Source organism: Eutrema salsugineum, unplaced genomic scaffold (assembly GCF_000478725.1).
Source record: "Eutrema salsugineum unplaced genomic scaffold, Eutsalg1_0 scaffold_14, whole genome shotgun sequence".
NCBI classification, from domain to species: Eukaryota; Viridiplantae; Streptophyta; class Magnoliopsida; order Brassicales; family Brassicaceae; genus Eutrema; species Eutrema salsugineum.
In genome coordinates this window covers 9,024,376-9,036,732 of record NW_006256877.1, presented here as the reverse complement: position 1 = coordinate 9,036,732, position 12,357 = coordinate 9,024,376, and the positions used below count along the sequence as shown (strand labels likewise).

At 31.3% G+C, this 12,357-nt stretch overlaps 2 protein-coding genes across 2 annotated transcripts; one reads left to right on the top strand and one right to left on the bottom strand.

Moving 5' to 3' along the window:
- Nucleotides 1-200: 200 nt before the first annotated feature.
- LOC18022895 lies at nt 201-2,506 on the bottom strand. The gene is made up of 7 exons (XM_006405910.2): nt 2,352-2,506; nt 2,026-2,169; nt 1,385-1,452; nt 1,215-1,265; nt 1,071-1,130; nt 526-990; nt 201-428 (listed from the first exon to the last, which is right to left on the bottom strand). Exons 1-7 carry the CDS (start codon nt 2,464-2,466, stop codon nt 387-389), a joined length of 945 nt encoding a protein of 314 aa, XP_006405973.1. The 5' UTR covers nt 2,467-2,506; the 3' UTR covers nt 201-386.
- A 4,804-nt stretch (nt 2,507-7,310) lies between these two features.
- On the top strand, nt 7,311-8,253 carry LOC112088491 (uncharacterized protein At3g43530-like). Its single transcript, XM_024158770.1, has 3 exons — nt 7,311-7,555; nt 7,588-7,969; nt 8,080-8,253. Exons 1-3 carry the CDS (start codon nt 7,311-7,313, stop codon nt 8,251-8,253), a joined length of 801 nt encoding a protein of 266 aa, XP_024014538.1.
- The last annotated feature ends 4,104 nt before the right edge of the window (nt 8,254-12,357 follow it).

Sequence of the window (12,357 nt, the reverse complement as noted above, 5' to 3'; positions counted from 1 at the left end):
ATTCTTCAAAGAAATTTTGGTTAATCGCTGTCACAACATACATACTCTCTCTATCATCTACGAGTGAGTGCATAAGTTTATAAGTGAAACAATACGAATTGCATTCCCAAGACATGAAACAGTCATTCATCATGGACACATTATAATAGAAATAAACAACACAAAAAAAACAAGATTTAGGGTCATGTATTTTTGCTTGTCTTTTTGTTCCAAGAATGCATTACTTAATTGAAGTTTGGAGACTATTAAGGCATATTTTCATTTCAGAAAAATGTACATTTTAATTAGAAACTATTTCTTTTTGTATTCAACTAAAAAAAAAAAAATGTTTCACGCAAGTCTGTTCCCTAGTGATTGTAAAAACAAAAACAAAAAAAAAACAAGAGTCAAGACGATGGCTTCAGGTTCCTAATTGCAGCGGCCATAATCTGTCAGATAATTCCACATGTGAAACCAAATTAGACGTAACAAACGAAATACAATTTCTATAATAAGCCAATAATGTTTTTAAAAAAATATACGTACCCGAGCAGGTCCCGGATCAAACCTTCTTTCACCAATACTTGTATTCATGTCCTCTCTCTTTGTGCCTAAACTTGTTTTATTAGATTCTACATTGTACCTCACTGCTAATTTTGTATCATCTTCCACTTTGCAACTGCTTCCACTACATCCTTCTTCTTCTTCCATCTTTGTGGTATCTAAGGATTCTGCATCCTCTTCAATACCTTTGTTCTTGCTTCTTGTGATGATATTACTGGTTTGGGGACTTTGTCCCTTGTTCGAGAATTGTTTAGCTGCAGCTCTTGCGCCAGTGATTGCAGCTGTGAGACTGGTTAGTTGGTCTATCTCAACTGGTTTCTTCTCTTGTGTTGAATATGAAATAGAACCGGGTTTTAAAGAAAACGGGTCTTTTGGGTCTGGAAGAGGGAATTTCACCACAAACTGGTTTTGACAAGGCGTAAGACCTCTAGCAGCTCCTGCGTATATCTGTTTCATTAAAAAAAAACAGTTAACTGTTACTACTCTAATAGCCCAATTCTTAGTAAGTTAAATGGAATAATGAGTACCTTATTTTCTAAGTTATAAACGCCTTGGTACCCACGCATCTCAAATGGAATAATCAGTTTCTGGAGCAATTCACAAAATTTCAAATGTTGATTAACCAATCAAAATAAAAACTGTAAGAAACTGAAAGATGAAGTAAATTTCACCTGTGGCTGCTCACATAGCCAACAAAAATTTGTTTGTCCTTCAAGCCTCACCTGTTATACCAAAGAAAGAAAAAAACAGTCCGGCTTTGCTTATTACAAACTATTGAATCATCGATTATGTGCTGTCTTAATTTTTTCAAAAAGTAGATTTAAGTAAAAAAATGTCCGACCCCTTTAGGTATAGCTTCCCAGTTCTGAAGTTCATCGCAGCTGACACAGCCAACAACCTCAACACATCCTAAACGAACAAAACAGAGTCAAAGCAGGTCTAACTTAGAATCTAACATATAACTTAGAATCTAACATTGAACTTGCCATTCAAATAGGCAAGATCTAAAGAATGATATATACAGATTCGTAAAGACATCCTATACCAACAAAACTGAATCAAAGACGGTCCAAAGCAAAGCAAGTCTAACTTAGAATCTAAACATAGAACTTGACATTCAAATAGGCAAGATCTAAACAAGATACATAGAGATTCGTAAACAAATACGAACAAAACATAATCAAAATATCGTCCAAAGAAAATTCAGGTCTAACTTAGAATCTAACACAGAACTTACAAGATCTAAACAATGATATATAGAGATTCGTAAAGACATGCTATACCAACAAAACTGAATCAAAGACGGTCCAAAGCAAATCAGGTTTAACTTAGAATCTAACATAAAACTTGATATTCAAATAGACAAGATCTAAACAAGATACATAGAGATTCGTAAACACGTGCTATACCAACAAAACTAAATCAAATACGTTTCAAATATGCCAGATCTTAACAAGGCAAATAAATATTAGTAAATAGTACCTATTAGTCTTGAAACTGGGTAATGTTGGGGAAATTGAATATCTGTGATCCCATCAACAGCGTAAATTTCTTGGTAAAACTCTTCCATTGCTTTGATTGTAGCTTCATCTGGGACTTTACTAGCAGCGTGAATCCATAGACGACCTGTTATATGTAAAACACACCATCATCATCTTAGAAGTTATGAAAGTATCAAAAGCTCAATCTTTTGTATCAAATTCTCGTATTCTGGATTAAATTCTGTTAAACCAGATTCTATTCAGATACAAAATCGGATTCTGACTTTACACCGAAAAGGATCGAGATTTCAAAATTAGGGTTTATACCTCGAATCGGCGCAGCCCAGGATCTGCCTTCGATGCGCTTAATACCATGGACTAGAAGCGAAGCCCATGGCTGATGCATAGTCAAACAAGGGTTCTTGTAATTCCCACGTCTCATCGCTCAGATTTGAGTGCGGGGCTGTAATGCAATATCTCCTAAAGAAACATAATTCTAATAATTATTTTTTTTTACAGGTGAACATCCGCAGAATTTTCTTTTCAATTTTTCAATTTTTTTATATAAAAATTAATATAATTATCACTTGTTACTTATTTATTTGTTAATATTTATTTTAATAAATTTTAAAATATTAATTTAAAATACTTATTAAATATTATACAATAATTCAAAGTTATATTAAAATTAATAAATACTATTCTATATTTTTAATTAGTTATAACATAAAATTTTGTTTAACATTTATACAAATATTAATTAATAATTAACTAATAAAAATTTAAATTAATATAATCATTATTTCATTTGTTACTTGTTAGTATTTTATTATAAATAATCTTAAAAATTTATTTAAAATACATCTTGAATATTATTAGGTATTCTACAGTTATATAAAGATTAAATACATATCTATCAATATTTGTAATTAGTTATAACATAAATTTTTGTTTAACATTAATATTAATGTTAATTAAGAATCAATTAATAAAATAAACTTTTTATATTTTAAGTGTTTTAAAAATTAAATTAAAATTTTTTTTTTATATTTAATATTAAATTTATTTTTTAAAATTTAAGTGACAGGTGTCAACCTCTCCAATGCTGATGTGTCAAGCATATGGAGAAAGTTGATTTTATTTTATATCAACTAGGTGAATACCCGCACGTTATGTGCAGGTTCTTTTTTTCAATTTTTTTCAAATTTTTTTTATATATTTTTATAAAAATTAATATTATCATCACTTGTTACTTACTTACTTGTTAATATGTTATTCTAAAAATTTTAAAATATTAATTTAAAATACATATTGAATATTATTTTATAATTTAAAGTTATATTAAAATTAAGAGATATTTAAACCCAAAAGCACTTTTTACAACTCATATTACAGCAAAAGGTACTTCTTGCTATTAGGTGACTTTTCTTTGTTTTCAAATTTTTTTGGACTTTTTTGCCCCTCAGTAAAACGAACATCCTTAAAATAAACCAAAATTGCCTTCTATGTTCACGATATCGGTGGATGCAAACGAGTGAATACCCGATTTAATCCAGACTTTTAAAAATATTAAAATTTTCCCCATCTGTTTTGTTTTGTATTTTTCTATATTGTGAAAGATTGAAAATAATTTTTTTTTAGAATAAATCATAATTTTATTTTCTCATATTTTAAGATCCATTATACTATAGTTTATTTATCAAACAAGAAATTTTTCATAAAAAATTCAAAAAAAACACAAGTGTAGTTAGATATCAATTCACAAAATAAGATATGGATGATACATGATGGACATAAAACATGGACATGATAGTGTGGATTAGTTTTAATTGATATATTCGATGTGGATATACATTTTACATTGTCTACAATATGGACATGATTGCGTGGATATGTTTTCATTGATATATTCGACATGGATATACATTTTACAACGTCTATAATCTATTCACATGATGCATGATGGACATATAACATAGACATGATTGCGTGGATATGATTTCATTCATATATTCGACGTGGATATACATTTAACATTATCAATAACATGGACATGATAATGTAGATATATTATAGACAATGTAAAATGCATATTCATGTCAAATATATGAATGAAAACATATCCACGCAATCGTGTCCATGTTATATGTCCATCATGCATCATCCACATCATATTTTGTGAATGGATATCTATGTAGATTTCTTTTTTTTTATTTTTTTATAAAGGTTATTTGAAAAATTTCTTGTTTGATAAATAAAGTATAGCATAATGGGTCTTAAAACAATGACAAAATAAAATTAGAATTCGTTTTAACAAAAAAAATTATTTTATATATTTCACAATACAAAAAAATACAAAACAAGACAGATGGGGAAAAAAAAATATTGTTTTTAAAATCTGGGTTTAAACCAGTATCTACGAACTCGTATCCACCATTATCGTGAACACGAGGGGCATTTTTGTATTATTTTGATGTGAAATTTAAAAAAAGGAAAAAAGTCCCCTAATACAGTAGAAACTCTATAAATTAATACTCGATAAATTAATAAATACTATAAATTAATAATTTTTCATAGTCTCGAGTTGGGCTAGTTCAAAATATGACACAATTCGATAAGATAATAAGATAATAATTTTAATAAAACTTCTATGTAAATTTATGGTCCCATTGTTATCATAAATTAATAATTACCATAAACAAAATCTGATTTCAACATATACATGAGATAATCTACTAAAATACGTGTATAATGATGCATTTTATTTATTTTAAATTAAATATTTTTTGAAATTCATTTTAAATTTTAGAAAGAATTTTTTTTAAAATTATATAATTTTTTTAAAAATTAATAAAAAATAAAAACTATTTTTTTCTTTGAAATCTATAAATTAATAACTTTATAAATTAATAAAATATCAAAGTCCCAACATTATTAATTTATAGAGTTTTTACTGTAGTTAGAAGTGCCTTTTTTGTAAGAAGAATTGGAAAAAGTGCCTTTGAGTGTAAATCACTCTAAAATTAATAAGTATCATTCAATATTTTTAAAGTTATAACATAAATTTTTGTTTAATATTTACACAAATATTAATTAATAATTAATTAATAAAAAATTAAAATAAATATAATCATCATTTCATTCGTTACTTGTTAGTATTTTATTATAAATAATTTTAAAAAATTAATTTAAAATACATCTGGAATATTATTAAGTAATCTACAGTTATATAAAAATTAAATACATATCTATTAATATTTTTAATCAGTTATAACATAAATGTTTGTTTAATATTAATATAAATGTTAATTATGAGTCAATTAATAAAACAAACTTTTTATATTCTTTAAATACTTTAAAATTTTATATTAAAATTTATTAATTAAAATTTAAGTGACATGTGTCAACCTCTCCAATGCTGATGTGTCAAGCATATGAAGAAAGTTAAGCAACTTTTATATATAAGATATTTGTAATTAGTTATAACAAAAAAATTTGTTTAACATTAATATTAATGTTAATTAAGAATCAATTAATAAAACAAACTTTTTATATTTTTAAGTGTTTTAAAATTTAAATTTAAAATTTATTTTTTAAAATTTAATATTAAATTTTCTTTTTTAAAATTTAAGTGACCGGTGTCAACCTCTCCAATGCTGATGTGTCAAGCATATGGAGAAAGTTGATTGTCTTTTATATATAAGATTTTCTTTTAATAAGATAAATCCTGGAAATTCTAATCTTCTCTTTATATGTCTCTATAATAACAAAATTAATCAGAGTACTACCCACTCATTTTTAGTTCATACGATAACCCGAAAATAATTCAAATTCTTTTGTAAAAAAATATAACTTAATGAATATAAAATCAAAAATGGAAAATTAAAAATCTTTAACCGGAAATTGAAATCGAAAATCTAAAACTAAACCGAATCGATTTACTTGAGCAAATCGATTTAATTCTCCTCCTCCAAAAAAAAAAAAAACAGATTTCTCCCCTCTTCTCCAAAAATCCTGCAACTTCCCACTCCCACAAACCACTCCCATAAACCCTAATCGATTGGGTTTCTCCAAAACCGTAACTTCCCCCTACTATCTAACTCTTTTTTTTTTAATCCTTCTGTCATTTAGAAAATCCGAACTTCTTATTCTCTTTTTCTCCATTCTAGATAGCTATGGTTAAAACTCGATTAGGCGGAGTGGTCTATGATTCAAAAGAGCCCAGATTACCCAATAGCAGCAAAGAAGCAACCAGGGAAGATGAAGACCCCGAAACAATTTGGAGGGAAGAGAAACCGGCAATTGATGAACAACCCCCTGAAGTAAGTCGGAGAGAAGAAGAAGGAGTGTTGGAAGAACAAGCAGCAATTCCCGAAACCACCAATCAAGCCCATGAAACCGCACCAACACCCATGGAAGAAGATCCACCAGTTCTGGAAACCACCAATCAAGCTGCACCAACACCCATGGAAGAAGAACCACCAGTTCTGGAAACCACTAATCAAGCCCGCACCTACACCCATGGAAGACGGTGCGACGGATCAACCCGAGAAATCCATGGCAGACGGTGCGAAGGATCAACCCGAGAAACCCGAGAAAGAAGTAAGGAAAGAGAGACCGGCGGAGGAATCTCAGAAAGAAGGAGAGGAAGAGGTATCCCAAAAAGATACAGCAGAAGAGGAATCTGAGAAAGATGCAGAAAAAGAGGGAGGGCACACTCCCGAGAAAGTTGCAGAGGAAGAAGGAAAGGAAGAAAGAGAAGAAGAATGAGAAGAAGAAGAAAATTCAGAGGAAGAAGGAGAAGAGGAAGAAAGAGAAGAGGAAGAAAATTCAGAGGAAGAAAGAGAAGAAGAAGAAGCACATGACCAAGAGAGTGTAGAGGAAGAATCAGAGGAAGAAAAAATCAGAGGGAGATTTAGAGGTATGTATACAATATTTTGAAATCTTGTTATGTCTAATGTTGGACAACTGGGACAACATGTACAACTTAGTTTTGCATAATTAGGTAATATCCGGACAACTAGGACAACTGCTACAACTTTGTTTAGGGTAATTAGGTACATCTGGACAACTGGTACAACTTAGTTTTACGTAACTAGGTACATCTGAACAACTGGGACAACTGGTACAACTTTGTTTTACGTAATAAGGTTACATCTGGACAACTGGGACAACTGGAACAATTTTTTTATGGTTTAGGTAACATGTAGACAACTGGGACAACTAAGTCTGATAGGATTTTGTTTCTTGTTTTTATTTCACGATACCGATGATGATAGGCAACCGATGCTGCCTGAGAAGCTTTACTTTGGTCCAACCACGTACATCAAGGGTTGTAGGATATTGATAAGGTATTCTGTTAGAAGTGTTGCAGACAAGATTGATAATCTTGAGGAGGAGAAAACATGGTTCAAAGCGCATCCTCAATTTAAGCATATTTTTCACATGTTCAAGGAGCCCAACCACATGAATCAAGGATTGTGGATGCTTCTCCTCCACACTGCTCATACTGAAAGGCTTAATGAGTGCTGGTTTGTTGTTAACAGAGTTAGGTATTCTCTAGGAGAGCCTGTGCTTTTAAGTGGACTTTTGACTGTCGTGATTACCCGGCTAATAACAAGAATTTGGGGAACATGAAGTTTGTCGAGAAGCACTTTGGTAGGATGGATAAAATTAAGATTGCAGAGGTGAAAGCTAAATTAGATGAAATGAAGGATACCTCTGTGGACAGAAAGAAAAAGGCACTCCTCATGTTTTTATGCAAGGTAGTGAAGGCAAAATACAAGAGTGATGGTAACATTGATCCGTTCTTGCTCCGAGTTGTCAGTGATTTGAATGTGTGTAAAATGTTCCTTTGGGGGCGTTACACATTTGATGACATGATGAAGGAGATTAGGCATGTGATGGCAAAGTATAACGGCAGCGTCAAAGTCAAAAAACAGAATGTCCCTTCTCTTGTTTCATTTTTCCTCTATAGGTAATTCTCAGTCATTATTTTGAAGGAATTAATTTTTTTTTATAATTTAAGGATGATCTTTTCTGAAATTTTGTGTAGATACTTGCTTTTGAGTGTATTCCTAGCCTTGGCCGCAAATTCCGAGAAGCTGTACATGTTCAGAAAGACTGTCTGAGGATGTGCAAGCACAAGTTCACTGATGTTTGCATGAAAGGCATTCCGTTGGATGATATAAATGCAGCAATTGGAACAAGTGCAAAGGTTAGTGTTTGATGGATTTGGTTATGGAACAATAGGATACAACTATGATTGATGGATCTTCCATTATCTCCACATTCAACGCAGATCTAAGTCCCTTTTTATCCACAAATGTTAGATAGACATACACATCACCATCATCAACAATACATGACTCATTGCGTGGCTTAGCTACCAATGGAATGTAGCTTAATTTGAGCTTCTTTGTACTATTGTTTACCCTAATCTTCTTGCATATACCATCTACAACCATCGAATAGGTTACCTCATACAAAGAGGTTTTAAATGGTATGAAACTTCTTGAATTCCGTTTAAACTCCTCTCCTTCCTTAGAATAACATCCTCCATACTCAAAATGTATGTTTGTGTGGCCGCTCATCCTCTTCTGTTCATAACCACACAAAAATAGTCATTTACGGGTTACATAAATTTTCTATTTTCTCACAGTTATACTAATTGTACCAGTTTTCCCACATATCTTGATTATACCAATTGTACCAATTGTCCCCCATAACACAGTTATACCAATTGTATCAGTTGTCTTATATATCTCAGTTATCTCAATTATACAGTTGTCCCACTTAATTCAGTTATCCTAATTGTACCAGATGTCCCATATCTCACAGATTCACTATCCCAACCTACGATTCAGCTCGATTCAACCGCAACAAGTGAAATTTTAACACCGAGAAGACTAAATCGACCTAAATAAGTAACTAAACTATCCAATGTGCAACCGAAAACGACCAAAATTGACAAATCGATTCCTAAATTGGAAAATCCCCAAATTGCAGAAGATGTCTACCTAACTGCAAAATGGCAGAGGAGAAACGAGATATGGAGAACAACACGAGTTCAGAGGAGGCCGGAGCACCACGCCGAGCGAGAATAAACAATAGTTTAGAAGATTCGAGCAGATCGATCGATCTCTGGGGAGAGAGCGGGGAGTTCGAGTTTTTGGTTCGAGCTACCCAGAAATGGTCATAATACTCGAAATTGGTTCTCAGTTTGGTTTTTCGATTTCAGATATTTTAATTTCATATTACTTGATTTAAAAAAAAAATAAAAAAAAAAGAAAATCCGCATATCGCAAATGCCATGATTTCCTTTCATTAAAGATAAAATGGGCATATCACGCCCTTTATGGCACTCAGACTCATTTGTGGCATAAGAGATTTTTTTTCAAGTTATGGATTTTCAGCCATTAAATCGTTGAAAAACCTGATACCTTAAATTTTCTCTCAATCGGAGGAATCTGGTTTAATGGCTCAATTGGCATAATTTAGAAAAAAGAAGTCTCACGTGTCATAATAGAGTTTGAGTGTCTTAAAGCACATAAAAATCTAATTTTACCCTTAATAAATTAGTTTTGTGGCATATGTGATTTTATCAAAAACTAATGTTTAAATAATTTCTTAATTTATATATTAAAATTATAACGAAAATTAATTTTAAAAATTATTTTTTATTTTTCTTTTCTTCCTAATTCTGCAACCCTAAATCCGCTAAATCCCATCATTCATGTTGAACTTTCGGATCTTCCTCCTTTTCCTCATTCTTCATCCTCTGCAATCAGTTTCTTGTCTTTATCTCTTTTCTCCACCACCATTGTTGAAGTTTCAAAATCCAGTTAGGTTTTATTTGGAGATTTGAGGATTTCACAATTTAAAGATTAGATTTGCCAAAATTGCTTGTTCGATACACAAATCGGATTGATAACCCATTTTTATGTGATGATTAGGTCTTTGCATAGATTATTTGTGGAATATAGTTGTTAAATCGTAGTGATTCTTAGGTAGATTGGAATTAGAACTCGAGTTCATCACCAAATGTGCAGAGAAGGACAACTGGTACAAATGGTACAACTAAGAGATAAGAGAACGACTGATACAAATGGATATAACTAAGACAAATTGAATAATTGTTAATTAATATTTTTTTTATTCTAATTGCAAATCGGGCTGGTAACCCAACTTTATATGTTATGAAACAAAAGAGATAAAATATAGGATTCTACATAACTTATAATATATAACCTCAAATAAAAATTTATAGTTAAAAATTAATGGAAACGCTAAAATCTCAAAACAATTAATAAAAATTTTAAACAATTGGATAATTAGTTACAACTATGTACAAAAATTAACTGTGCACATAGGTGCACGTGTTATTTTGACAGACAACTGGACATTTAGAAAAGTCAATTTAGTCTATAAGATTTTATTTTTGTCTGAGAATGCTTTCCAGATGGAAATGAATAAGGTACAACTAAACATATATATATATATATATATATATATATGTACAACTATATGTAATTCTTTGATTAGAAAATAATAATAATAAAATTAAAAAATATAAAAAGAAAGCAGCGACTTAAAAAAATGCAAAAAGGTTAAAAACTATAAGGAATAAAATTAAAAAGATGGATAATATGAAATTATCATTTTTCTAATACCTATTATTGGTTTCACATCAAACACCGCTTATGATACAAGAAAAAATTTAATAATGTTAACAATGTTATGATGGGAAAAAAACAAAATTATGATTTTACATAAATTATAGTATGCAAATATTGTAAATGGACTACAGTAGTCGAAAATTATGTGGACAACTACAAAATAATAATTTATATTAAGGGATAACTGGAAAAATGTTAAAATCGCTAAAGGACAACTAGAAAGAAATTTGGACAACTGGACAATTGGATACAATTATGTACAAAATTGACGGCACATGTGGTATTTTGATTACGCACATATCTATTTTTATTGGGGCACGTCTTCTCTAGCTTAGTGGATGTGAATAAACAAGAGACAACTGGACATGTAAAAACAACTATATGCCACTCCTTAATTTTTTTAAAAATTAATAATTAAATTAAATTAAACTTATAAAGAGAGTATATAGAAATGCAAATACGTCTTAAACTATAAAAACAATATTAATAGGGCAATTCTCTAAAATAACCCTAAAAACTTAAACTTCACAAATTTAGCACCTTTATTGAAAGCTACCAAACATAGCTTTCATTAAAAGGATGTAGACTAAATTATCTTGAACTTTACATAACTAAAAGTCTAAAACTAAAGTTTTAAACAATTACAAGAGGAAGAAAAAATTGTCGACAAAATCAAAAATTGAAAAGGGGAAAGTAAGGTTATCGTCGCTGTTGCCCTATGAAGTATATCCATGTCTTCCTGGTAAAGTCGTCAATGAAGGTGATGAAATATTGACACTTACCTAAAGACAATGGGACTGATGGAGAGCCCCAAAGGTCTGAATGCACATAATCCAGTTTGTCCTTTGTGACATGCTTTGCAGACCCAAAACTGACTTTGTGAGTCTTCCCATATACACAATCTTCACAAAACTGCATCTCTTTTACTTTATTCTTGTCTATGTACCCCTTTCTGACTAGCATCTCCAACCCCTTTGAACCGATGTGCCCGAGCCTACTGTGCCATAAGCGAGTTTCATCATTCACCTTCTCTGTGACATTGGCTTCTCCTGACAATGTGGTTCCTTGTAAGAAGTATAAAGTGTCCTGCTTATTCCCTGTTAAAACAGTTATGTCATCTTTGATGACCGTCAAAACACCATCTCTTGACTTGAACCAGCATCCTTTGTCTTCGAGTGTTCTCATGGACAACAGATTCTTTGACATTTGCGGTACATATCTGACTTGAGTAAGCAGAAAAGTAGTTCCATCATCATTGAGAATCCTGATGTTTCCAATACCTTTAACATCCGAGTAGGTATCATTCCCCATTCTGACTTTCCCATGTCTGGTTTCCCTGTAGTCTAGAATCCACTCTTTTCTGCAGGTCATGTGGAAGGAACAGCCTGTGTCAAGTATCCATGTGTCGGGAGACACTTCTGCAAAACCAAGAAGAGCGTCTGAGGCTACCAACGCAGCTGCATCTGTGGTTTGAGAGATTACAGTCGAGGCTTCTCCTCTTTCTGATGAAGAATCCCTTGATCTGTTTCTTTCCTTCCATACATAGCATTGCTTCTTAAAATGTCCCTCCTTTCCACAAATACAACATGTTTTTCCACCTCCTTTGGACTTCGATCTGCTTTTGTGCTTGCTTTTCTCAGTCCCCTTTTCCTTCT